Source organism: Aaosphaeria arxii (genome assembly GCF_010015735.1).
Source record: "Aaosphaeria arxii CBS 175.79 unplaced genomic scaffold BU24scaffold_4, whole genome shotgun sequence".
NCBI lineage: Eukaryota > Fungi > Ascomycota > Dothideomycetes > Pleosporales > Aaosphaeria > Aaosphaeria arxii.
In genome coordinates this window covers 3,682,635-3,708,257 of record NW_022983477.1, presented here as the reverse complement: position 1 = coordinate 3,708,257, position 25,623 = coordinate 3,682,635, and the positions used below count along the sequence as shown (strand labels likewise).

The 25,623-nt window shown below is 49.6% G+C and overlaps 6 protein-coding genes and 1 non-coding gene across 7 annotated transcripts; 1 reads left to right on the top strand and 6 right to left on the bottom strand.

The window, feature by feature from the left end:
• Positions 1 to 2,447: 2,447 nt before the first annotated feature.
• Positions 2,448 to 2,533, bottom strand: BU24DRAFT_t41. Its single transcript has one exon. It is a non-coding gene; the product is annotated as a tRNA-Glu (tRNA).
• Positions 2,534 to 3,188: 655 nt separating this feature from the next.
• On the bottom strand, positions 3,189 to 4,198 carry BU24DRAFT_422914 (uncharacterized protein; the record flags this gene model as incomplete). Its single annotated transcript, XM_033528105.1, has 2 exons — positions 3,750 to 4,198; positions 3,189 to 3,697 (listed from the first exon to the last, which is right to left on the bottom strand). The coding sequence occupies exons 1-2, from the start codon at positions 4,169 to 4,171 to the stop codon at positions 3,190 to 3,192; spliced, it is 930 nt and encodes a 309-aa protein (XP_033384893.1). The 5' UTR covers positions 4,172 to 4,198.
• A 227-nt stretch (positions 4,199 to 4,425) lies between these two features.
• BU24DRAFT_481180 (uncharacterized protein) lies at positions 4,426 to 7,586 on the top strand (the record flags this gene model as incomplete). Its single annotated transcript, XM_033533156.1, has 3 exons — positions 4,426 to 4,649; positions 4,699 to 6,262; positions 6,401 to 7,586. The coding sequence occupies exons 1-3, from the start codon at positions 4,526 to 4,528 to the stop codon at positions 7,584 to 7,586; spliced, it is 2,874 nt and encodes a 957-aa protein (XP_033384892.1). The 5' UTR covers positions 4,426 to 4,525.
• A 357-nt stretch (positions 7,587 to 7,943) lies between these two features.
• BU24DRAFT_422913 (lytic polysaccharide monooxygenase) lies at positions 7,944 to 9,472 on the bottom strand. Its single transcript, XM_033528104.1, has one exon. It carries the CDS (start codon positions 9,155 to 9,157, stop codon positions 8,144 to 8,146), a length of 1,014 nt encoding a protein of 337 aa, XP_033384891.1. The 5' UTR covers positions 9,158 to 9,472; the 3' UTR covers positions 7,944 to 8,143.
• A 2,681-nt stretch (positions 9,473 to 12,153) lies between these two features.
• Positions 12,154 to 12,947, bottom strand: BU24DRAFT_204379 (uncharacterized protein). The gene has a single exon (XM_033521859.1). It carries the CDS (start codon positions 12,733 to 12,735, stop codon positions 12,223 to 12,225), a length of 513 nt encoding a protein of 170 aa, XP_033384890.1. The 5' UTR covers positions 12,736 to 12,947; the 3' UTR covers positions 12,154 to 12,222.
• Positions 12,948 to 15,660: 2,713 nt separating this feature from the next.
• BU24DRAFT_462693 (uncharacterized protein) lies at positions 15,661 to 16,031 on the bottom strand (the record flags this gene model as incomplete). The annotated part of the gene is made up of 2 exons (XM_033532036.1): positions 15,661 to 15,807; positions 15,882 to 16,031. 2 exons carry the CDS (start codon positions 16,029 to 16,031, stop codon positions 15,661 to 15,663), a joined length of 297 nt encoding a protein of 98 aa, XP_033384889.1.
• A 2,009-nt stretch (positions 16,032 to 18,040) lies between these two features.
• Positions 18,041 to 21,821, bottom strand: BU24DRAFT_204393 (ARM repeat-containing protein). Its single transcript, XM_033521860.1, has 6 exons — positions 20,950 to 21,821; positions 20,579 to 20,805; positions 19,665 to 20,525; positions 19,440 to 19,616; positions 19,217 to 19,383; positions 18,041 to 19,165 (listed from the first exon to the last, which is right to left on the bottom strand). Exons 1-6 carry the CDS (start codon positions 21,321 to 21,323, stop codon positions 18,221 to 18,223), a joined length of 2,751 nt encoding a protein of 916 aa, XP_033384888.1. The 5' UTR covers positions 21,324 to 21,821; the 3' UTR covers positions 18,041 to 18,220.
• Positions 21,822 to 25,623: the final 3,802 nt, after the last annotated feature.

Sequence of the window (25,623 nt, the reverse complement as noted above, 5' to 3'; positions counted from 1 at the left end):
TGATGGATAATGCTGCGATGAGACAATGAAAGGCCGCCGAAGTTAATCTCCGACTGTCTCTCTTCTAGCGAACAAGGCACGATGTAATCAGGATGCTATGCTCTCCAGTGGCCCGTTGCGTGCTTTTCTCCGTGGCTGAGTCGCTTCACTATTCTCTCAGTCCTAATTAGGAGTCTACCTATGTTGGTCGAAATATATAAAGAGGGGACATTCGGGCCTGTGAGAGGGGTCGTGTTTGTGTTATCGATCATCTACGACTGCATTACCCCGTCTCAGGCAGACATAAATATATATATCTTCCTACTTTTCTTCCACCCAACCAGGATTCCTTCTTGTCGCAACACCGAAATCTTTGGAAAGCACCCTCGACCATTTATTTCCCCTTTGCCTAAAATACGCACATTCTGCGAACAAGACGTCCCTACCTTCTCTGCATTTACTTTGCGCCAACTCTTCCGATCTATCCGCAGCGAGCAGCGAGCCAAGTCAACCAGCCAACCACAGGATGCAGTGTCCGACCTGCCATGGGTCAGGTTCAACCAAGTGCGACAATTGCAATGGCACCAGCTGTAGGGAATGCAAGGGAGGACAGCAGATATGTCATGTCTGCGAAGGAGCCGGGGCAATCAATACGGACTGATGGGCAGTGCTGCTGCTATTATTGCTTCCATCGGACCGCAGCGCAGCAAGTATTCTCGAACGACCAGCCGTCTTCTATGTTACCTGCACGCCGGTACGGTACGCAGGATTGGAAAGGAATCTGGGGATGCGAGCTAGCCTTGCCAGGATATTCCAGGTAACGTACGTATTGCCCTGCTACGTGCTGCGCCTTCTCAGATGTCATTTCCTCCTGAACCAGAGCACGATTGAGTTGATTCCTTCGGAAAGTGCACAATCGTTCTGCGTTTTTGGTAGTTGGGCCGTGGTTGAGCCACGATATCTATCGACGTGCCAGCCACACTTTGACAATCCGTCCACGAACGGAAGGGGGAAACGCGCGCCCCCTTTTATTCTTCTGCTTACGACGAATACGCTGAGCGAAGTGCGTGCTGACTTGAGCAGATTGAGATTCACGTTTCACAACTTTTTCTGGGCCTCTTTCTCTCTCCCTCGTTATCACGACCTGCCTTATCACGCGCGATAAGGAGCAGCGCTGGGACGCCTGCGTGATCCCTGGTACATTTTGATGATTTGCATGCGCGGGTGCAGATCACGTGGAATGAAACACGATCGAATTTCCGAGATGTCGCCGTTAACCCACGTTTCGAAAAAGACGGTCATTGCTGGCTGGCAATTGGTCGGTTGGAACCCCTAACCTTCCAATTTACATGGACAATTTCGTTACACGCATTTCGCGAGGATTTCCGGGATTCGAGGGGACGGGGGGCTGGTGTTTGGTATGAACGTCGGTCGGGTCGGGGTTGGATGGCTGTCGTGTTTTCTTTTGATCACCCTTCCACGTATGCTATCTTTGTTTTTTGCTTTTTCGTTTTGTTGCTTTTTATTTCATGAGCGTGTGACCCCTGCTTGTTTTTTGTTCTTTTTCTCCATCATGATGGTCTCTCGTTCTACATATCTGCATCTTTGCCCAGCGTTTCTGCACGATACCAAAGGAGGATTTTCATTACTACAGGCGCGCTTTTGGAGTTATCACAGCATTATGTTTGATTTGTTCTGTCTGATCTTTCAGATATTTCTTTCTCTTGAAAATGAGACTTTTTGACCCTCTCTCAAGTTCTACAGAACATGACGTAATTTCTACTGATGCTGTTGGAGAACATGGGATATATAATCCTCATGTAATCCTTCGTGACCTTACCTAACACCCCAATACGAGCCCTCGTGACTAAGATCATTCCGACCCAATGGAGGATACGACCTCTCGTTGTGCATAAGTATAATGCATACAGGTAAGTATTGACAGGCTCACCTCTTTTCGTTATCCGAATGTAATGCATTGATTGATTAGTTATGCCGAACCCGTATATCCTCATGTGCTAACTACAACAAGATCGAAACGAAACAACGCAGTAGAAGCCGACCAGCGAGGGAAATACTAACTGGTCAATATGTAAACTAGACAGTCTCTCTCGTTTCTTTGCTCCTGGGAAAGGTGCCTAAGCATAAATATGGATGATATGTAGATCCGGGGTGCAAAAGTGAGTAAGTATAGTAGTATGTAATCTTCAAATATGCTTGTGCATAAAGCTGTAGTAGGTGCGGCTGATACAACATATGTATAATAACTACAAATCCATGGTGAATCTCCAACCAAAATGCGGTTAGGCCCACCCCACACTCGCCACAATCTTCTTTCCAAGCTATCATCTGTATCAAATATTCAATTTCCAACAAAAATAACGTCCATCTGAATAACCCTTAGCAGAACCCTCCTTCCTCCAGTGCCAAGAAATAGCAAAAAAAGAGAAGTAAAAATCACAAAAAACTTCCGCTACCGGAATTCGAATCCGGGCCGTCTGAGAACTTTCACTTTCATGAAAGCCAGAAATCCTAACCACTGGACCATAGCGGATGTATTTCCTATTAGGATGATTGGTTTTGATTACAAAGCAAAGGAATTACATATTATATATACCCGTTCAATTATGTGACTGGGAAAGAAGAAGAAGAAGAAGAAGAAGAAGAAGAAGATTGGGGGTTTGTTTGTTTGTTTGCGGAGAAAGCACGGACGTGGTGGGTGACTAGTACGATCTGGAGTGCGAAAATACAGAACTGTCAAGTACGCTGACCGTTTGATATTTGATTATCATATGCACGATAGAATAGAAAGGCCCGCATCGGACTAAGAAAAACTTTATATAGAATCATCATGGGTCGGAATCTGCTTCTTCATGCATATCAGGGCATGATCGCATATGGCAATAAAGTGAACGAATGGACGGATTGGCCTAGGGACTTTTAGATTAGAAGTTTGATAAATGCCATCTCTGTCTTGATACAAGGAAATCCTGCAACGAGACACCTATTGTAGCTCATATTTTATGACTCCTCGCACATATTAAATGATCTTCAGCTGTAGACCTGTTTCTTCATGGTGTCGTTATACCTAGAGAACACTCAATGTGATACAGAAATGCTGACTATATTAGCCAATTACTTATATCGTCTGACTATACTAGAATGTACTTTTTATACAGATACTAACTTAAAAGAAGGAACAGCATAACGTCATATTCCACTCCGGCCTGGCGCACACGGAGCAAAGTCCTTAAAGTCTATATTCTTGACAACCCCAGCAACTGCAAGACTCCAGTTATCAGCAACAACATCCGAAATGTCCTGATCAATTCTTGACTCTTGTTCAGAAGTATTAATAAATCCTGCAAGAGCCGAACTGTTGTTCGTTGCGTAGACGCCCTTGATCTTCTGGCCTGTGCGCTCATGGACTGTTTGAGACAGTGCTTCCTCACACAGCTCTCTCAAGATGTTGTTCGCGTCTTGTTGTCGTCCAAGTTCCTGAAAGACCTCCTGTCTACTATGTTCAAGCTCCGCGCTCGACTGCGCCTTGAGGCTCAACTTACTGCTAGTACCCACTGTAAGTTGCTCTATGGTGCTTTGTATCTCGTTTGCCTCAGCATCTGCTTGCACGACCTGCTCTCGGATAACAACTTCGTTCTGCCGAAGCATCATATCCCTGAGCTCTTTCATTAGATTCTCCTGGCGGGCGGTGGTAATGCTGCTGTATGTTAGAAAGATGCAGCCTGGGTTTATGGATTTGAGTTAAGTACATTGTCGCTGTTGAGAGTGCTACGCTGAGAGTGGCCTTGTAGGCACTCAACTGGCCCTTAAATGTATTGATCCGCTCGAGGCCAAACAGTGCAACCTTCCATCTGTCTACCCAGAACATTTTGTCCCCTGTAGAACGCCTCATCCAGTGTTCTACTTGCAACTGAAACGCGTTGCATCCTTTCTTGCAATTTTTAACAGCGAACTGGATCTGTTCATTCAGAACGATCTGCGAAGAATTGTTTTGCATTGCTCCGGCAAGACTTTGTAGTACAGGCTGGATTGTCCGAAGGTCATTGCTGATGCTCAAGACAATGACTGGAGCCTCTCTAATATTCTCGATGGTCTGCACGAGGAGTTGGACACTCTTGAGGGTAGCCATGGTGACGCCAGCTATAGAGGCAGGAATGCTGAGAGGGTCCATGGCATCAAGAACAATTTTGTTCAGAACGCCGAAAAAACAGAAGCTACGAGAGAGTGAATAAGGGGCGACAAGGTGCATTGAGTATTAAACAAGAACTAGGCAACTGATGCAGCTGCAGTCAAGGGTGCACATCCAATCATTTCATCTAGGGTAAATGGAAGATGGCTGCAGCCTGAGAGGATGTCAGCTTCGAGGCTGTACAATACCAAGGAAGCCTTCACGCAGCATTTTTCAATGATCTTGATGAGAAACACCTTGAATATCGTTTTCTTAACCGGATTAAAAACAATTCGCCGCATGTTAAAAAAGATTATGTGTTAGCGATACAACATCATAGTAGTGCTGCTGTCTATAATGGCTGGCAATGCTTTACCTCACTCACTCAACATTCATGGAATATCTGCAACCGATGGCGCCCAAATATTTGCTGGTATCAACCTTGGAACCGTAAATTACGCTCCTAGTAAGAAAGAATCATGTTAGTATATATCGCTGTGGCCTCTGCGATGACGCCAATTGATTATCAGTAGCCCTGAACGAGGTGCTTGACACTCTGCCGGTCGCCAAAGATGCGCCATTCAACTCATATCAGCGACAACATGAACCAACATGCCTGCCTGATACCCGCGTCGACCTCCTCCGCGAGATACACGACTGGGCAGACGACGAAGACTCTCCGGGCATCTTCTGGCTGAGCGGTCTAGCTGGCACTGGCAAATCCACAATAGCGCAAACAGTTGCCGAACACTATCACGAAGAGGGCCAACTTGCCGCGAGCTTCTTCTTCTCACGGGCAGGCGGGGACATTAACCACGCAGGAAAGTTCATGACAAGTATTGCGTCCCAGATAGCAAACAGCATACCAGATCTAAGGCACAAAGTCTGTGATGCCATATCAAAGCACAGGCATATTGCAAGCCTGTCTATCGCCCACCAATGGCGAGAGCTTGTGTTTGATCCAATTTCAACTATTCAGAATCAGGAGCACAGTTCAAGTTATATTGTTGTGGTTGATGCTCTTGATGAGTGTGCAGGTCAAGATGATGTTCATGTCATTCTTCAACGTCTGGCAGAAGTGCAGTCACTGAGACATACTCGGCTGCGCGTCCTTTTAACGAGCAGGCCTGAGATTCCTATCCAATACGGTTTCACTCAAATACGAAAAGACAGATACCAAGATTTCATCCTTCATGAAATTCAACCCGCCGTTATCGAGCACGATATTTCAGTGTTCTTGAGACATGAGCTTGGCCAAATCATACGCAAACATGGGGTCGGGATCGAGTGGCCCAACGAGACAGCTATTGCACGTCTATCAAAAAACTCAGGTGGCCTGTTTATCTGGGCTGCGACCGCCTTGCGATTCGTGGATGAAGACAGCCAGCTTGTAGAGACACGACTACATTCGCTTATCAATCAAGAAGGCAGCGACATACTTCCTCCGGAACGCAAGCTGGATGAGATATATACCACTGTCCTCGCCAGCTCTTTCCATGGAAATCATAACGAGGAAGAAATCCAAGCACTGCGTCGCCTTTTCCGTCAAGTTGTTGGGTCCATTGTTATACTGCAAGATTCATTATCAGTGGATCAGCTTGCAGAACTTCTTGGGATAGACAGTGCGGTTGTAAGAAAAACTTTGGCCAGATTACATTCGGTCCTTCATGTGCCAGCAAGCGAGACAGGATCTATTCAGCTACTCCATCCATCCTTCCGCGACTTCCTTTTAGATCAGGGGAGATGCTCAGAGCTTGATTTCTACATTGATGAGCGACTTGTCCATAGCGAAATGGCCGAGCACTGTGTCCGATCAATGTCGAAGCATCTACACCGCGATATGTGCAATCTCCAGGATCCGGGAATTCTTATAGCGGATTTGGGCTGGTTTGACATAGATCAATACGTCCAGCCGCATCTACAGTACGCGTGCCGTTTTTGGGTCCATCATTTAAGGCGGAGCGATGTAGACATCAACAAATGCTCTGACGTTGGAACGCTCCTCCAAAAACACTTTCTTCATTGGCTTGAGACACTGACGCTGCTCAACTGTGGATCTGATGCCGTACATATGATTCGCATGTTGAATAAAATGTTTTCCGTAAGTAATCGATCTATCTTCGCCAGACCTTCATAGCTGACCTGCCAGAATAAGCAAGAGTCAGATGTTCGGGAGAGACCGAAGCCTCGAGATTGGATCAAGCACACCTTTCTGACAAGCCTGAATACTAGGACCAACAGCATAAGGCGACTAAGTCTACAAGCTCTGATCCAGGATGCCGTACGTTTTGCTGCAGCATTTCGACCAATAATTGAGGAGGCACCACTTCAATTGTACTACGCTGGCCTGGCATTCAGTCCGAGGGCAAGTTTAATCAAGGAGATATTCTCGAACGAAGCTACTGTCCGACGTTTCTCCCTCCCTCTAGACAAGACTGGAGACTGGAGCTCTTATTTGCATAAGGTCAAGGGCTGTGACCCCCAGGCCAGCTCTGTCCCCGTTATGCCAGACAGGAAGCCGCTGGTGTCCGGGTTTCGTGACATGAGAGTGAGGCTCTGGAAAACAAGCGCAGGAAGGACGCTGCAGACGCTTCGGAGCCATTCAGATTGGGTCAAATGCGTAGCCTTCTCTTCCGATGGCAAGATCATAGCGTCAGGATCTTTGGATAAGACAGTAAAGATTTGGGATGTATGCTCAGGAACAGTGCTTCGGACGCTCAAGGGCCATTCCGGTGCAATTCTTTCTGTAGCCTTCTCACCAGATAGCAAGACGCTGGCATCAACATCAAGGGATAAGACAGTGAGGATTTGGGACGTTGGCTCAGGGAAAGTACTGCAAACACTTGAAGGGCATTTGGATTGGGTCAACTGTGTGGCCTTCTCTCCTGATGGCAAGATAGTAGCATCGGGGTCTGACGACAAAACCGTGAAAATATGGGACGCAGGCTCAGGAAGGGACCTCCGGACACTCTTGAACACTCCAAGCCTAGTTACCTCTGTGGCCTTTTCGCCTGATGGCAAGACGTTGGCGGTAGGGTTTTACAAGGTTGTATGGCTGTGGGACATGGAGTTGGAGAGTTGGCAGTGGGGGTTTCATGGGCTTCCAGATTGGGTCAACTCGGTGGCATTCTCGCCTGATGGTAAGACGCTGGCGGCTAGGTCCAACAAGATGATGAAGCTTTGGGATGCAGGTGTCGAGAGTACGCGGACGCTCCGTGGTTATTCGGGCCCAAGTAAAAGGCTCTGGTCTCAATCAGCTTCTACACTGCCGCTAAGCGTTGTGGATGAGTGGGTTTATAAGTATGGACAGAGGAGTCTTTGGATTCCTCCTAAGTATCGCACGAGCACAGTGGCTGTTTGTAAAAATGCTCTTGCATTTGGGTATCCTTCGGGTCGAATATTGATCTTCAAGCTATAGCTTGATGCGTACCTAGGACATTTCTAGTCCGTTCTTCTCTAGTATACCAGTGTCTGCCACGAGGGGAGTCAACTTATACGGCTTTATCAACAATACATATAGTCCCATATAAAGGGCAAAATCTAACTCAAGTAGTACTGCATCAGGAGAGACAATATAACCCCATCAATTAAACTGGAAAAGTAGTTAGTCCATTCAACAGAATCCATACAAATGCATCTTGCAAAACCAACGACTGGATCGAAAGTGGTTTTCCAAAGAGTTCCACTTCTTAAAGCAATAGCACCTCTACATATAGAAATCATAGTAAAGTAACACCTTTCAATCTTTCTCTCTCATTCAACTTATACAAATCACAGGATATCATCCTAAAACGCCATTTCCCTATGTAAAGTACGCTGAAGTACATAAGAAGAAAAAACACCCACTCCGCGTATCTATCCAGTAGATACCCAACTTTTCCAGAGCCGGCTAGCTAAACGTACACACCTACAAACATACAACGGAACTAAACCGCGGGACGAGAGACTTTATTTTACAAAAAGATGCCACGGAATCTAGGATCGATGCTTGAAGTACCGCTCGTGACGTCGCTCGCGGGGGAAATGTCGACGCTGGCCGCGGTTGACGGCGCTCGGGGCGGGAAGCTCGGCCGTGACGGTCACGTAGTCTGTGACGGTGACGACGACGAGTTCGGTGTAGACGCCTGGCTGGGATGGCACTGCGGCGGGAGGCTGAGCGACGGCTGGACGTGTGGGAGTAGGGCTGGGTGCAACTGGGACAGCTGGTGCGGCCACAGATGAGGCGGGCGGTGTGACAGGAGGGACTTGAGGGTTCTGTGTGCCTCCTCCGTTGAGGGATGCGAGCTTAGGGCCCGGGAACTCGTAGGAGGTTATTCCATAGGGGTTCGTGGTGAGGCCCTTCTCGGCAAGTGTGTAGAGCTGGTTTCCGAGGACACCTTCGGGTTGATCAGAGCCACCACCTGAGACCTTGAGGCTGATGCAGATGGGGTAGTTTTCCGGGCCAGTGCCGCCGACTTGGTGCAGGGCGATGGGCTCGTGGCGGAGGACGTAGTTGCCGGCCTTGAGACTCGCGGGGACAGTGACCTTCCACTTGTTGGTGGCGTGGAGGATGGTGTTCATGGTCCAGTCACCATTTTCGAGGCCGGACTCGGCGATCTTGAAGAACTTGAGGTTGTCGGTAGTGGCCTGCGTAAAGTCGCTCGGAGCCGCTGCGAGGTAGTCGATGATGGGGCCCTTGTCGTGAGCCCAAACGCCGTTGCCACCGGTTGTCCAGGTGAGTTCGATCTCACTTCCAGCCTGGACTTCAACCTGTGAAGCCCCGACCTTGCCGTCGTAGTTGCACGCAATCTGGTTGTTGTTGCTGTAGCCGCCGGACTGGACGGGTCCAAAGGGATCAGGTCCTTGATAGCTCCACACGGGGCCGGCTCCAGTGTTGGCCTGGCCCTCGTAGGTCTTGCCGTCAGCTAGAATGGTGCCCATGACACCGTGAGCCGAGGCACTACCAGCCAGGGCGGAGAGGAAAAGTGCAAGCTCTGCTACACGATACATGATTGATAATATGGAAGTCTAGGAACTGTTTGTTCTTGGGTATAAAGCGAGGGAGTACGTTCGATGTTTGTTTTGTACCACGGTAGAAACTGTATGGGGAAAGCAGTGCTTGAGCAATAGATATAGTCTGCTAGAAGAGAGTATACAATGACACGAGCTCAGTGAATGAACGTAGTTTGTGATGGAAGGAATGACTGTTTCTATGTGAACTGAGTCAACAATTCAACGTGTGGCAAAAAGAAAATGGACAAGATCGCAGATCGTGACCGTAGCAAGCAAAGGAAAGAAACAATGTTTTGAATAATGATAATGAATGGATTGGTAGAGAGGGAAGAAATGTTTCGAGGCTTCTCAACGCAGGTACATATATACTCGACTCCCACTCGGTGCCTGTTTGCTCCTGAATGCTCCTGGTCCAATCGATTGATTGGCCCCACTCACGCGGTGTAGACGCAAGAAAGGAGAGACTAGGTCGAACATGCATAGGGGTGGTGAGCGCTAACAAAAGAAACATATGTTTCAGAGTCTCTGGGATCGCTGTGGTGACATAATACTATGCCTTGTGTGAATGATACAATGGCGAGATCGACAAATGCAGTAATGCACAAGGTTCTTTCTGACTATTGTGTCCATTGTTTCAATTTTTTATTGGTGACTGCATTGTGAATGATACGCATTGTGAATGATACCCTTTCGACTGATCGTACCAAACTGCCTTTTCTCGTAAAGTTTTCTCAGCAGGCAGAGAATTATACTGAGCTGAAGAACAGGATGGACGCAGCAGCTGACACTGGACGTTGTCGAGGGAGCTGGTCGTTATCCCAATCAGGCTAGCCTTGATATTCCCAGCTCCCCATCCCCCTCTCAGCTCACATCAACCCATCAATCAACCACCAACAACCACTCCCAAGGCGTCACGCCGCGCCCTCCAGTCCCACATCTGCATAAAACCCAAGACGTAGAAACAGGAAACAGAAAGGAAAAGAAAAAACCTTTCCTCCTGATGTTCACCTAGTCACGGCAACGCATTACTAACTATTTCCCCGACCCGCCATGCACATGCTCCTCTGAGGCGCCTGGCAATGTTGGCATCGCGGCACACCGCGCCCTCCCATTCGCCAGCCCCGACGTCCACTCAATTTGCGACGCAGAGCACGCACGCGCGCCGTAGACCTGCAGAAAAAGACATCGTCAGGAAAGGAGGAGGCTTGTCGATCTGCCGACGTCTAAAAAAGAAAAAAAAAATAGGTACCTTGGGAAAGATGACTGTATGCTATGCTTTGCTATGCTTCGCTGCGCTGTGTGTTGTTGTTAATAGCCCCGTCCCACCAAGGCTCCCTCCCCTCCCCCTGATGGAAGGAAGAAACATCTTGTACGCTTACATGATGTTTAATCTTAAATAACTACCTTCTTTAAATACCATCACTTCGCTGCGCACGGTTTGAGTTACTTAGCTACTTAAGGTAGACGAGTAATAGTTCAAGGGCGGATGAGGATTCCCCGGTTGTTTATTCTTGAACGTGCGGTCTTGGGCTCACATCAGATGGGCATCGTTATATCCCATCCTTCTCCCTCCCTCCCCTCATGTCCCCTCATACACTACCAAATCTACCCACCGACCAATTAACCAACCAACATGACCACGATCTCGAGACACGCATTTGCAAACCCCTCGTCTTTGCTCCTCCTGTTCGTCCCGCACCGCGCGGCAGAGGTGGTTGTAGTGTAGTGTTTCATGTACCGCGATACTCAACGGTATCCTGATACTGATATACCAGTTGAATGTGTTTTGATTCGATGGTGCTGGGTTTGGCATGATACATAAAGATGGAGAAAGTCGGGTTTAAGTTGAGTTACTTTTTCTGTCGCGAGTCCGTCATGGGAAGTTGGTAGAATGTTTGCGTCTCTGTTTTTTGTGACATTCTCTGATAGCGAAGGATGGTCGGTAAGGAACGGGGAATCGATATATCCCAGACATACCCGGCCATTCATAATCCTGCCCGCAAGTGCAGGTTCAAGACTCAATCGAATACAATCCACGCAGGACGAGAAAGAATAGCGAACACACTTTAACTACTTCAGGTATAACATTGGACCCCTCTTCTACCACTGCTGATGTATGTACCTTAAGTCCCTCTTGCTTCTTTGTCTTTTTCCTTTTCTTTTTCTTTCTGATATTTCTTCAACGGCTACAACGCGATTTCAATATTCAACCCAAAGCAGCGTCAGCGTCCATTTTTATAAAAAAAAACGAACAATCCCGCTGCGACCGCACTCCCCTCGAATATACACAGATGCTCCAACCCTAGCCTCCGAGCCCCCCCGGATCCCCGTCGTCGAGGCGCACTCAGCAGCGCCGCCCCTCGCCCATATATGTGTAGAAAGATGAATGAAGAGGGTATAATGACGGAAAGGAAATCTTGCGTGCGTGTGTTTGTGTGTTTGCATGCGTATTGTATGTGGTCTTTAGTGGATATGATGGTAATCAGAGCACTCGCTATGCTGTCTCTCTAGTGTAGATGTGATAGATGGTGTATGTGTGCGCGGCAATGAGGACGCTGATCTATACAGACGAAAAGAAAACAGCACTGTCTACGTTAGCACATTGCACATGAAGAAGATTGATTGACGAACTTACTTGATGGTATTTCTCTATCTTCGCGCTAGGCTCACTCCTGTGTTCAGGACCCCCCTTTGTTTGCCCAACCAGCTCTTGGGAGCTTCTTTCCGCTGGAGGATGACTGTGTTGCTTTGCAGTCGAGTCGTCATGTCGTACCAAGCAGATGTGATGAGTCGGTTCTCGCGGCGCAACGTCTCGACCTCCTGTTGCAGCTCGGCCGAGCCCTTCTCTGCAGTCTCCTTCTTCGCCTGTTCCAGTTGCTGGCGCAGGAGTTCATTCGCAGCTTGCTGTTCTTTCAGTTCCTAGACGCTTGATTAGCACTGTTTGGCTAAACTGTCGCGACATGTGGATAAGGCACGAGATAACTGCTTCGATCCGGGACAGAGACAGACATGATCGAAGCAAGCGAAGGAACTGTGTTTGCTCAAATGGTGGGCCTCATGCATCAACTTGCCACACGTGAGGAGGGTGCCCCAAGTGTCGTTGGCCGATGGGCTGATGGAGCTATGTTCCATTTGCCAAAGACATCTGACATTCTTGCCCATGTGGAAGATCGCGTGCCAGCTATTGACGAAGCAGAGTGCTCGAAAAGGGGCATGTGTGACGATTCCCCAGTGTCTTCCGTGGTGGGTGATGTGGGTGACGCGGGAGTAATCACGGGAGAGTGATCGGGAGATAGGGGAGAAGACATGGCAGACGATTCAGAACTGGAGGGTCCTGATGCAGGCCGTTCGGCTCCGGTGTGGACAAACAGTTGAGTCCTCGGGGGAACACGCTCAGGGGTTTGGATTTGGGAGACGCTTACTTTCTTTGCGTTATCGAGTGCTGCTTGGGATTCCATGACAGTTGTAGCAATCTCCATCGCCTCGGCATCAAGAATCTTGGACTGCGATTCCGCGGGAGCCTTCACAACCCTCTCAATCTGCTCGCGGACACGTTGCAGAAGCTCGGCTTTCATCAACTCGAGTAGTTCTGGTGTCAGGTTGTTGCGGTTGAGTAGTGCTGCGCGCAGAAGACCAGTCTTCTCTTCGTTAGCCAGCTCGAGATCACGGATCTTCTGATTAAATTTGTGTTGCAGGGAGAGAAGGCGTTCGTGCTCAGCCTGGAGGCCTTCCGCCTTTTCTTCTTCGCTAATGTCCGCTTCTGCACTTGCATGAGCTTATCGTAAGTTTTTCAATGATGACCGGGTTCAACATACTGTTCATGACTTCGTTCTGAAGCTCAGCGGCTTGAAGTTCTTTCTCCCGAAGCCTGCGCTGCAACTCTTGAATTTCGTTTTCAGCGGCCTGGAGTTTCTCGTTCTGCTCAAGGAAAGGTCTGCTTCATCAGTATTGAAGGATGATGTAATGTCTGGACCATGTATACCTTTCATTCTTTTCGTCATCGCCAGACATCATGTCTGAGCGCAGTCCAAGATTCTCTTGCATCTGCTTGAGTGTTTCTGTTTCGAGCGACTTTAGTCGAGCACTCAGGATATCAACCTTCTGCTGTAACGCTATCGCATCTGAGCTTATTCGCCCGTCTCCAGAAGCGAGTAGGTTGGTCGATGCTTCCATGTTGTCGCCGTTCTCATCTTGAGTAAGCTCATCTTCTAGACTGTCACCTTGGCCGGCGGGGTTGGATGATTCAAGGACCCGTATGCGGTCTTCGAGTTCTTGTCGTGCATCTTCTGCTCGATACTGAAGATCCCGGGTCTGTTCCAACTGCTTCATGAGAAGAAGGTTCTCGTGCTCTACCCTGGTACGTTTGCCCTTCTCTTCGAAGATGGATTGTTCGCACTGGACAATGGTCGAGCCATTTTCTTTGTTCACCTTCTCCAAGGCAGTACATCGCTCCTCAATAGCTTCAAGCTCCTGAAGTCTCTCTCGTGCTTGCTGATAGTCTTGTCGGAGCGTTTCCAAGTTCTTCGTTTCCTGCGTCAGAGACTGAATCTTCTTCTTGAGGTTCTCATTTGCCTTGGCCTTCTGGGCGAGCTCGTCTCGTTCAGCTCGAATGAGCTGTAGCTGATCGCGTAGTTCTTGCTTGGAACCCTCCTCTCCATTCAAACGCTCGAGTCGACGCTTTTGGCTATCAACAATGTCCTTAGCATTCTGGAGGTCAGCCTCGAGGCCTTCGATGTATTGTCGTTCGCGGGTCAGGTCATGTCGCAGCTTTTCGACCTCATCAGAAGATGCCCGTTCCCCGCCGTGCACATCCAAGTGTAGCCTAGCCTCGACCAAGTCCTCTTCAAGCTGCGATATTTTGCTCCGACTGCTCTCGACCTCCCCCTGTAACTTCGTTACCTGCGACCGGAGTGCTTGCCTGTCCTTGTTCGCCTCGAATAGTTGAGCTTCCTGCTCTAGACCTGTATCACGTTCGATCGTCGATCCAGCCCCAGAAACAGCTCGAGTCGGTGTTCTGAATCCCGCGAGATTTGGCTCAGGGGTCAGTTCTGACTCCACACCCAGCGCAGACATTCTCTGATCGAGCGCCTGCATGTCCTTGATGGCGTCGGCGATCACCTCAGCATCCTTCTGATCCAGCTCTTGTGTCATGATCTGGACCATGCGTTCACTCGACTTGGGCGAGTAGAGGGATGCGAGGAGGACAGCCATGGTGAGCTTCGCCGTTAACATCATCGAGCCATCTCGAGCACCGGTCTTGAGATCGGGTATCATGCGTTTGGTGAGGACGGGTAGCTGCTGGCATTCCTCGCGAATGTAGGTCGAGACGGCCCGCTCTATGTGTTTGAGGTTCTGCCATCTCGGTATCCAGTTGTCGGAGGTGCGGCGGTGCTGTTGCTGGAGATCGTCAAAATTGGGGAGAGAATCGTTGAAGTACTCGGAATCGATTTCGGCGAGGATCTGCCAGAGGGCCTGGCCGTCTTCGAGTTGGTTCCATGCGTTGACTCGTCCGGGGAAGTCGAATCTGTTGACCTGAATCCGGTGCGTCAGTATATTTGTGGTCGTGATGTGTCGGCGGTTACCCTTGGGCTGCTGCATACCCAGTCAAGGAGAGCCTTTAGAAGCTCCGGCCTGAAGTCGTCCATGATTTATGTTGCGGGCTTAGGCCCGCCGGTAAAGCACGCGTATTTTGTCGAAGATTGGTAAAAGGGTAATGGTTTCCAACCTGTGCATCATGGGTGGGGTGTAGAATTCATTAGGAGAGCGGTGGGGAGAGGTGTGTATGCACGATGCTCGCGCAACGCGCGGTGATGCTGTCGGTAGTGGAGCCACGCTAATTAGCGGTCCCTTCCAGAATCGATCTGGCCTAGATCCGCGCTGCACCTGCAGAACACACCTCTACTATCTAGAATGGTAATTAGTGGTAAGAGAGACGTCGAAGGGGACAAGTGCTGTTGCTGGCAAAATTCTGTGCATATGGTATGCATGAAATGGCGAGCATGCTGAAACAAAGTGCGCCCTTGAACCTCGAGCATCGTAGGTCGAAACGCACCACTCTATCTACCTAGGTACCTGGGTATCGATGGGGTCACGACATATCAAGCTGCAGTATATGGATGCCCTAAAGGGAAGCCTCTGCGTATTTGCGTTTCATAAAATATTCAAAATGGTCGAAAAGAAATAGATATCGTGATATTTGTCTGAGATTCAAGAACAACGTCTCCAAATGAGATAACACTGTACGAGGCATTTCATTCATTATTTGGCAAATCAGCCAGCAACCCCACGACAAGTGACGGACACCCAACGTGTCTCAAGGAAAAAGCGGTAGATTGTTGATACACCCGGTGCCCATAAACCATACTCCAACCAGTGTACTGCAAGAAGGCGACTTGTAGCAAAGTCGAAGTCGCGAGAATAACTATCCGTTCAATTTCGTATTCGTAGATACCAACATTCCAAGCTCCTGTTCTGTCGCGCGCAACCCTTGGTTTGTTCCTTTAGTTGCCGTTGGTATGCATGACGCCGTCCTCCTCCACCAAGGCAGCGAACTGTGTGCTCAGTGAGTGGATCGACTCGAGGACGGCAGCGGGTGCCTGGCATGCGAAGCCCTTGATGATGTTGTATTTGTGAGTGATGACGCCGCCCTAGTAATAAATCATGGTTAGTCGGACCTGTTCTAGAGGGACTCGGTTGAGTAGGGATTTGAGGGGCAACGTACAGCTTGCTCGATGCTCTCCATGGCTTGATCGACGAGGCTCTGGGGGGTTTCGTTGGGGTAGCTGATGATGACGGCCTTGAGAGGAGTGGAAGAAGCCATGGCGTAGGTAGCGAGAAGAGCGAGCAGGAAGGAGAAGATGGCGAAGCGCATGATGTTGGATGGATGGATAGTAGTTGAAAGGGTGGGCGGTAGCGTGGTTTTGATTGAAGAAGTGGGTATATGTAGAAGCGGAGGTGGTAGTTGTAAGAGGAAGGAGGATTTGCGGACCGGCGGTGTAATATATCGGAGGATGGAAGGTGGGTTATGTTGATGGGGGTATGTGGTGATGGGTGCGAATGATGTCGCGAGATGCAGAGTACAAGTAATAAGGTTGGCCTGGTTCAAGGGAGGCGGTCCTTGTGTCGTACCTGGTAGTGTGGTATGTATGTGGGTGGTGTGGTGACTGGTGTGGTGTGCGTGCGTGTATGGTGAATAGAGCGGAGTGAATGGAGTGGAGTTGACTGGTCAGTTATTCTAATTATAAGGAGGATGAGATGGGGACAACTAGACTTGGTAGAGGTAACCTAGGTACTCCCTACACTAATTAACTTAGGGTTCCTAGGTATACTTTATCTTAAGAATGGAGGGGGACAAACTACCAATTCATCGACCATCTGTTTCTCTTTCTCTCTCTGTTCTCTTCTCTACACAGTACTTCATGTCTCATGTCTCATCTCAAGGCGGAAGGTGGCGGCGGTGCCCTACAGGCTTACCTACAGGCTACGGTTCCTATCCGCCGCCCTGTCTGCCCTGCCCTGCGTCATCTAGTCCGATCATCCCAAGGGTACTCACTCACCTCGATTTAGTTATCAACAATGCCGTGCTCAGTAGTTGGTCCGAATCTCGACTATCATCATCTTATCCTTCTCTTTCTTAAAACATATATCGCCTAAGAGCAACGGCCCTGCTCTCGAAGCTCGAGAAGTAATCCATCCCTCGGAGTCCAGGCAGAGACTACGAGGTATCTAGCCTACCTAGGTACCTAGGTAATTATGCCATGTGTAAGGCATGAAAGGATTCGTCCCCCCAACGGCCACTCCGTGCGACACAGACCATCCTTACAACCGATCCCTCCAACTTCCTATCAAAGTATATTCTCATGTCGCATCAATCGTAAATCATGTGTTAGCAGCAGCCGTGTTTCTTCTGTTCTTCAATTGCTATCCCTTGTCTTCGGAGTTTCTCTCCTTACTGCTTGCTTCTAGTCACCTAACCTCGCGTGGGTTTAGTTAGACATCGCACTACTCCGTACAATCCCTCAATTCACATCTTCACGGCATGCTTGAGTCAATACTACTGTGAACCGCATTTACAAGTAATCGTACTTTGAATTCCTATTCCGAGGCCTTCTTTTCTGCTACTACTCTATCTACCATCCGTGAAAATCCAGTGGCAGAAATGTGTCGGTCCCACTGCATATGCTGGCTTCTGGCTGTTATGATGTTTGTCGGGGAGGAGAAAAGAAGAAAAAAGTGTCCCCACCAAACGAGCCGAGAAGAAAGAAAGAAATCCCGAAGCAAAGCAAAGCAGATGAATGTGGGGGGCCAACCGTGCAAAAGCCTAAGCCTCCCTCCTCTCTTTCAATATCCGCAAAGTCCAAGTCCATGCCATCAACCATTACTTTTTGCCGAACCTTCCCGTCCGTCCGTCGTCGTAAGGTGGTTCGTTGACAAGGCAAAAAGACGCCGATTGCTGTGATGAGAGCCATAGTGGAAGAATTGAATGCCGCCCTTGTGCGACAATCCTGTAATGCAAGCAATGCCGATTGTGAGAAACATGCAGGGGATCGTTTTCGGGGAAGAAAAAAAGGCGACCACTTCGCCGAAACAAATAAGACAGCATAGAAAAGAATGGGGGAAAGATGCTCGTGGAGCAAAAAATGAAACGACCGGGGTACATGAATGCAAGGGATGTGAAAGGTAGAAGATGGTGTACAGCCATCACAAAACTAGGCCGATGCGCCTACAGGAGATTGAAAAATAGCTCTCAAAACTATTGATCATGAACCCTAGGTGGATACAGACCGATGTGATGATGATAAGAGGCGGGGATACTATACAAGACGACCAAGATGCCAATCACCGATGCAGGATGATGAAGATGTACCAGCAACATCGGCATCGAGGTGTCTCGAATATTGGCGCAAGATCGGGAGCTACGCAAGGGGAATACTCATGATAAGCATGGTCGCAGAGCACGACAGCGCGGGGGTGAGGTCAGCTGGCAGTGATCGGGAGACCTGGTGCTGAGCGAGAGCGGCCGTCAATAATCGTCGCGTCATGAAGTCATCAGAGGCCTGTTCAGAAGAAGTTGTTCATGCCATTGGCGGTTTGGCCACCTCCATACTGAGCATAAGCCTGGTTGTGTACAGAGTTCTGAATGTGGGTGGGCAACGGCGGGTTGCTCAATCGATGGGGCTGTGGAGAGGCAATGTTGGAGCCATAGCTATTGGCATGGGCGGTATACATGGGAGTATTTTGGAAACCCGAAGCAGGAGCAATCTGGCTACTGAAAGTAGAACGACGTTCGGGTGACTGCGTGGTCGAGATTGTGTGAGGCGAGACATGCCCAGAATTACGACCAGTGTAGGCCTGCAAACGGGATTCACGCTCCTGGACCTTGCTCTGGATGCGACGACCATAGGGAGTCTGGCGAATAGCAGGGAGGATGGGGCGCATGTTGTCGATCAGGAGGAGGCATAGCTCGGGGGGTGCAAACTCGAGGGCGGTTTGGATGACATAGTTCCCGTATGAGTCCCTCATGAGCTTCTCCAGCTCTTCCGGGTTCATCAGTTCTTCAATCAAAATCCGCTTCGTCTCCATGTCAGCGCAACGAATGCACTTCTCAATGACATTGGAGCTGAACTTCTGCTTAGAAAGCTCTGCGACCTTACTAGCAAAGCCAACGCACAGAGGATTCGTAAAGCTCGGGTCGTTGAGATCTAAGATGTACTGCACAACGTAATTGCCAAAAGGATCCTGGACCAAGTTGAAGCTATTGTTGGTGATTTGGCGGACAAGCTGGACCTTTTGGAAACCAGAGGCATGATCAATGCAGCGCTGGAGGACGCAGCAGCCATGGCGGTGAGTGCCAACAGTGACACAGTGCTGGCCTACCGCATCGAAGATGAACTGAGCATCTTCAGCCTTGAGGTGGTTCAAGCACTTCTGGATGACGTGATTGCCGTTGAGATCCTGGATAAGTTCAACGACTTGGTCGGCGAACGCTTCGATGATCATGCGTATCTGAATATATGTTAGAGACAACCTCTAGGATGAAGAGAAATGACAACTTACCTGCTGAGGGGTAGAAACAAACTCGATCATCTTCTGAAGAGCACGGGTTCCATGCTGGTTCAAGGCAATCTGAACGAGAGATGGTGCGGCGTTGCGGACGAGCGCATCACGTTGTTCATCATTGGTATACTCCAAGAGCTTCTGGCAAAGGTAGTTGCCAAATGGGTCTGGAAACAGGTTAATGCTTGTTCGCGCCTTGTCATGTAGATGGAATGATACTTACCAGTCATGAGCTCAACTACGTGCGGAGCAGTCTCTTGGAAGATAATGTCTAGGTGCTCTTCATTGCGTTCTTCGAGCTTCTTCTGCAAGAAGCGGCATCCATGTTGATCTTTGCACAGGGTGTAGATCTCATGGCGAGGCATCGTCTTCAGGTCGTAGTTCATGAAGCGGTTGGCATCTTCAGAAGTGAGCGTGTTGGATTGTGACGCACGGTGCTGGTACGTACCGTTTTGCATACGGCGGCTCTGGATGACGCGAGCCTGGCTGTCTTGAACGCGGCCATTCGGTCCGAAGGTGGTGTAAGGATTGTAGTATTGACTGGGGCCAGTGGGGTAGACACCATTAGGATTGAAGACAGGTGGAGCGCCCATTTGAGGAGCATTCATTTGAGGGGCACCCATCTGAGGTCCGAGGTTGAGCCCATTCATTGCGCCATTCAACATGGCCACATTGTATCCGTAGTAGGGACCATTGGCAGGTGAATTGGTGGGATACTGGGACATGCCAGGCGAGCCAACAGAACCAGCGACGGAGCCATTCATGCTGGAGGCGGCTGACATAGTAGGTCCGAAAGGTGCTGCAGATGCATGGAGACCCGATTGAGGAGAGCGGAACGGACTGTCTTGATCCTTGAAGCCAGACGACAAGTCACGGCTGTGACGGTTGGAGACAGCATTGGCTGGAATGCGACCCATGTTGGCATTGTGGTTGTGGAGGTGTTGCTCAGCATGAGTCTTACCGAAACCAGAACCGTTGGCACCACTACCATTGTCGCCATTCTTCAGGGTAGGGACATCGTTGCTCGAGTAGGACTGCTGGAGCTTAGGCATACCATTGGATGGACTGGCATGATAGCTGGAGCGCTTGTTGCCATTACCACCGTAAGGGCTGAAACCACTGAACTCAACGGAGCGACGATTGTTGGCGTTTGGCTTTGTCGGTGTAGTTTCAACGTTGCCATTACCGTTGACTTGGCTCACGTCATACTCATCGACCTGAGAGGCCTTGCGAAGTGTATTCGTAGGCAAAGACTGCTGCGAGTGACGGTGACGGTACGACGACCAACCGCCGTTCTGGCCTTCGGCGCCTGTGCATTGTGAGTACGTGGGATTAATGGTGGTCAAGTGAGTGTTTACATACCATTACCGTTGGTGTCACGACGGACGAGGATGGGGAACTTGTCGTCGGTAGTATTCATTTGTAGAAACGATTTGGCGTCAGGTGAAGGGGCAGTGTTCTGAGACTTCTCGTCGTCACCAAATAGGAACGCAGCAGTGTTGATATGACCCAGGACAGAAGCGAGGTCAGGAAGGTCGTCGCGACCACGAAGATCAAGGTTGGTGACAGGCATAGACATGCGATTGTTGCTGCGAAGTTTTAGCTGTGGGTCCACGCAAGTTTGTGCTGGCTTCACCTGATCAACGACCACGGCTGAAATGGTTGCTGATAGATAGTGAAGGTAGGTTGTAGGGACAGAGTAGAATGGCCGAAGTGATATTGAGTAAACTTACTTGCGAAAGACTGGACTCATGGGTGCGAATTCGGTGTTGTCGAAGTCGTCGCCTTCTTCGTCTGAGTTGCGGCGCGAGCCAGGAACAGACTTAGAGGGCAAGTGATTGTTATTGTTGTGACTTGCGCCTTGTGTTGCCTGGCCAGACGGAGGGGAGGTGATCTGCGATCCGGAACGGCTGCCACGAGGAGTGCTCACACCAGTCACGCTGGACATGCTGAAACGGTTTGGTCGAGAAAGAGCAGTAGGAAAGCCAAAGCTGTCGCTGTACTCAGGCGGGGTAGTCGGCTGGCTGTGTTTTCCGTACTGGATGTCAGAAGAGAGACGGTGGATTTCCTCCTCGTCACGGCGAGACTGTAAATCAAGAAGTTCCATTTCAGCCTCGAAACGACGACGTTGTTCTTTCAGGTATTCGTACTCAAGCTTCTTTTTCTCCAGCTAATTGATAATCAGCGGCTGGAGTGATTCCAAGCAAATTGGCGTTATCACGCGTTAAGTGAGAGAGGGTGCTGAACGTTTGAACGTAGTAGGGTAGTGGAGTAGAAATGGAAGAGATGAGAGAGATTGAAATGGGTAAATGTACGAGCAGATCCCGGAACGAGAAACTGTTGTACAGCGTGGTGATATCAAGAAATAGGAATGAGAAGAGAAGAGAGAAGAGAGAAGAGAGAAGAAAAGTTGAGGAGTTTTTGAAGGTTTGGTAGGAATGAGAGGTGGGCGGGGGTTGAGAGGGTGAGTGATTATTGTAGCAAGCAATTGGGGGGTCAAGGCGTGCGAGAGTGAAGTAGGAAAGGCGACAAGGATGGTGGCAAATAAAGTAAAGGTAAAGGTAAAGGCGAGGGCGAGGGCGAAAGTGAAGGTGAAGGTGAAGGTGGAAAATTTACTTACAACTTGAAGCTTGTGGTACGTCTGTTGTTCAATGTTGTCAGTTTGGATTCTCTCTACCATGATTTGAACACTGGGGTTTTTGACCAGACAATAATAAGAAAAGTAGACATGAAACACAACCACATCAAACAAGACCAGGCACAATTTCACAGAACGGCTCATGCGCGCAAAATATGCCACTTATTGTGCACGAATACATCACAATCACCGCAACGGAGTCGAGATGACGCCCAGGTACGATACGAGCATACCGCGCCGCCTACTAGGAAAGTTGAGAGAACTTACCGCAGTAGTGAACTCTGGGGGCTCTGCTGCTTGCCTACGTTGTTGCCCAATTGGAGACAACGGTGTGTTCAGGGTGGGAATGTTGTTTGTGGTGAATCGACGGTGGAGTTGCCCACGGGCATCGCTCGACGAGGAGGAGGACATTTGAGAACCAACACCGCGCAACGGGCTGGTCAAGGAAGCGAACGAGGTTTCTTCACGGGGGGATTTGAGCGCGCCACGGTCTCCAATGGCGGAGGAGAAGGCCATCTTGCTAGAAATACACTGTGGAAAGGCCTGGTCAGCGGACAGTCCTGGTGATGTATCGAGGATGTGTGGGGTTGCGGTTGGCGGTGAGGGGAGGGTGGAACGGGTGGAAAAGGAGAGCTCTGGGGACGCGCATACGTCGAGGAAGAAGCGCTGGATGACGGAGAGGAGGCGGACTCACACAATAACTCTTACACGGGACTGACTGCCCTCGAACCCCACGATACTGCAAACAACAAGCAAAAGATCTTCTGGCTGGAGGTTGAGAGAAGGTCGGGTCAAGATGGCAGGTGTTGCACGTCTGGCGCTTGGCTGATGCACCACGCGGCGGTCCCTGCGCGCCTTCCGAAGATGCGACAATCGATGGATACGGACCACGGAGGGGATGCAACGACAGTGACGGTGGCAGTAACAGGTAGTAATGAGGATCCCAGAAGAGGCGTGAGGATAAGGACAGTGGGTAGTGATAAGACAAACTATTCGTACGTTGAACAGGAGGAGGAGGAAGAAAAGGAGTGCACGCTCGTCGCCTCCATCAACGAGTTCGAAGACTACTATGGATACAAGAAAGTACGAGTACAATAGTGGCCGAGATGTGTTTTGTAGGGTCAATAGCAATAGTAGCAGCAGCAGCAGTAGCAGAAGTAGTAGTAGTCACTCGGTTCAATCAGTCAGAGTATTAACTAGTAGACAAGACAGACAGTCGAGACAAGACAGGGCCGACCGAGGGGTGGGAGGGGAGACCCTTATTCGTGTTTAAAGCCAACGAACTGGCGAACCAACGAGCCAACGAGCCAACCGAACCTCCCAGTGTCACCATACTGTGTAAGTTATAACCCTACCCTACCCTACCCTACGAGGTACCACTCCACTGCCTATGGATTACCCTACCTACTTGTTAGAGTCTACCGCTCTACCTAATTAACTCTACGGCGAGTCTACGCCTAAGAGAGGAAAACATCAAGGAACCTAAGGAACCGAATGAACCTGACTAGGCTCATGCACGCCACCGACTTTAACAGCAGCCTGGCCGCTGCCGCTTGTCTCGAGTCCCGCGCCAGTAGGAAAATGCGTAGCCTGTGGGTGTATAACCACTTGTAGATAGTTAACCTACGGAGTGTCTGTACTATTGTACAGTACATAGGTAGTTATGTGCGGGTAGAAAGGGTAGCAGTGGCATTACGGAGTACATACTGACCATGTATTTGTAACATACATCTAGTTGCCACCAGCGATGTGGTTCAATTGCTGCCCAGTCTAAAACATACCACATACAACGTATGACACACTCTGTACATGACTACTGTACTCCATAGTTATATGTATACAAACACAAAACACATCCTTTCCCCCCACCCCCCTCCCCTTCCCAGAGCCAGGCTTCAACATGGCATACACAGTAGTCAACTAACTTTCATCTGAATCAAGCGGGACCACAGTCTTTGTACGGAGTATGTTTACGGTGTACTCAATGATGGAATCAACACAGTAGACAGGAACGGCATATCATTGGGGGACATCCCTAACGCCGATTTGTTGCACGCGCGTTTGCAGTCAGACTGTGCAATTCCCCCTCCCCTCTTCCTCTTCTTCCGCTTCCTCCTCCTCTTAGCCCACATTATATGCAGCATCTAGGTACATAATTAGTACCTAGGTAGGTAGTGTTTGTTCCATGCCTCCCCTCACCCCCCTCACTGTTTGATGTGATGAGTAGAGTACCCCCGTGCAGGTGGCCATGTCTTGGCGCATCCCCATCCCCATTGTCAAATTCCAACCAACTACGAGAACTCCGCAGATACCTACCAGTGTAGGTATCCCGTACAATATGTACATCCGAATACTGTACTACTCAAGCACGATGATTCCAGTTTCTCCGACCATGTCCTCTTCGGCTGTTCGCCCGCGCTGCCCATGTATCACGATATCAAACAAACTCCATCCCCGGGTTCATTGACCTCGCCGCTCGCCTACAACGCCTTCCAGCAATGCCTGCAACTTCTGCAACGCCCACGCTCGCGCCCACGTCGGTATACGTCGGTATACAATATACTTGTACCCAGTACATTCTGGGGTGCGTGCTCCTAAGACCGTTTTGTGTGCTCGCTAGGCTTTTGTCCGATTTTGGTCATCACAGGCTCCTCCTCCATATGGGGTGTCGGCATATTCTGATAATCTACCACCCCCTCCCGGGTTAGACGTCATATAACGGAGACCAGGCCATGCACGCACAGAATGCCGCGCATCATTTGCCAAATCAGAAGCCGTGATCTGCACTTCCGAATGAGTAACTACACAGTACGGTGTACAACAGAGAGAGGCATTGCACGAGAATCTACACGACAGGCAAGGAGGGGCACGGTTCTTGCTTGCATGTGCACTGGTTACCGCAGACTGGCGGTGGCGGGGCGAATCAACCATGCCGAGCGCAATTGAGGACGAATAAGCCATTAGGTACCCCCGTATTCTGCTGCTCCCGCTATCCCACCACCACAATTCCAATTCCCCATTATTGTTCATATTCACCACACGAAGTGGCGACCGGGGCAAAGAGTTCTTCTACCTAAGCGTATCGCAGCTCACCTTCCGGCTGTCTAATCAAACAACTAAGAACAACGCCGCTCAAAAGTGTTACGATAAGTCGTGCTACCAAAGAATCGCCCATTCGCGGTACCTCACAAGTAGTCACGACGTCCAGCACACCATCCCCGTCACACCTATCTACCCCGTGTCAGCCCGTGCATGTGTGTCTTCTTACAAGTACCTACACACTACAGAGTACTGTACGAATCTATCCAGACCAGACCAGACCCGACCAGACCTAGGCATGCCCCTACGCGCTGATCGCTGCATCACACCCCACGAGTTTGTCCGAAATCAAAAAGAGGTGACATTTCTCCATCTGTCTGCCGGCCCTGCAGAGTGGGAACGCTCCGTTAGACTATTTACAGCACTCCGCACAGAAGCGTGGAGATGTTAAAAGGGTCAAAGAGCCTCTTGTGATGTACTCTCAGGTACTAAGCTAAGCACTTGTACCCTAACAACTAGAGGATGACCTGGTCGGGTCGGGACTAGAACTTAGTTAAGAACTTGCTCACCGCTTCTTGAAACGGATTCCTTGCTCTGCAATGCAGCCATGTACTCGTACATACACAGTTCTGTATGTAACATACGGTCTCTGCCATCTGGTATCATCTCAAGTTCGGAGTAGTCAAGTCTAGGTTGAAATAGCATAGCGCTACGAGTATCGATAAGCAGC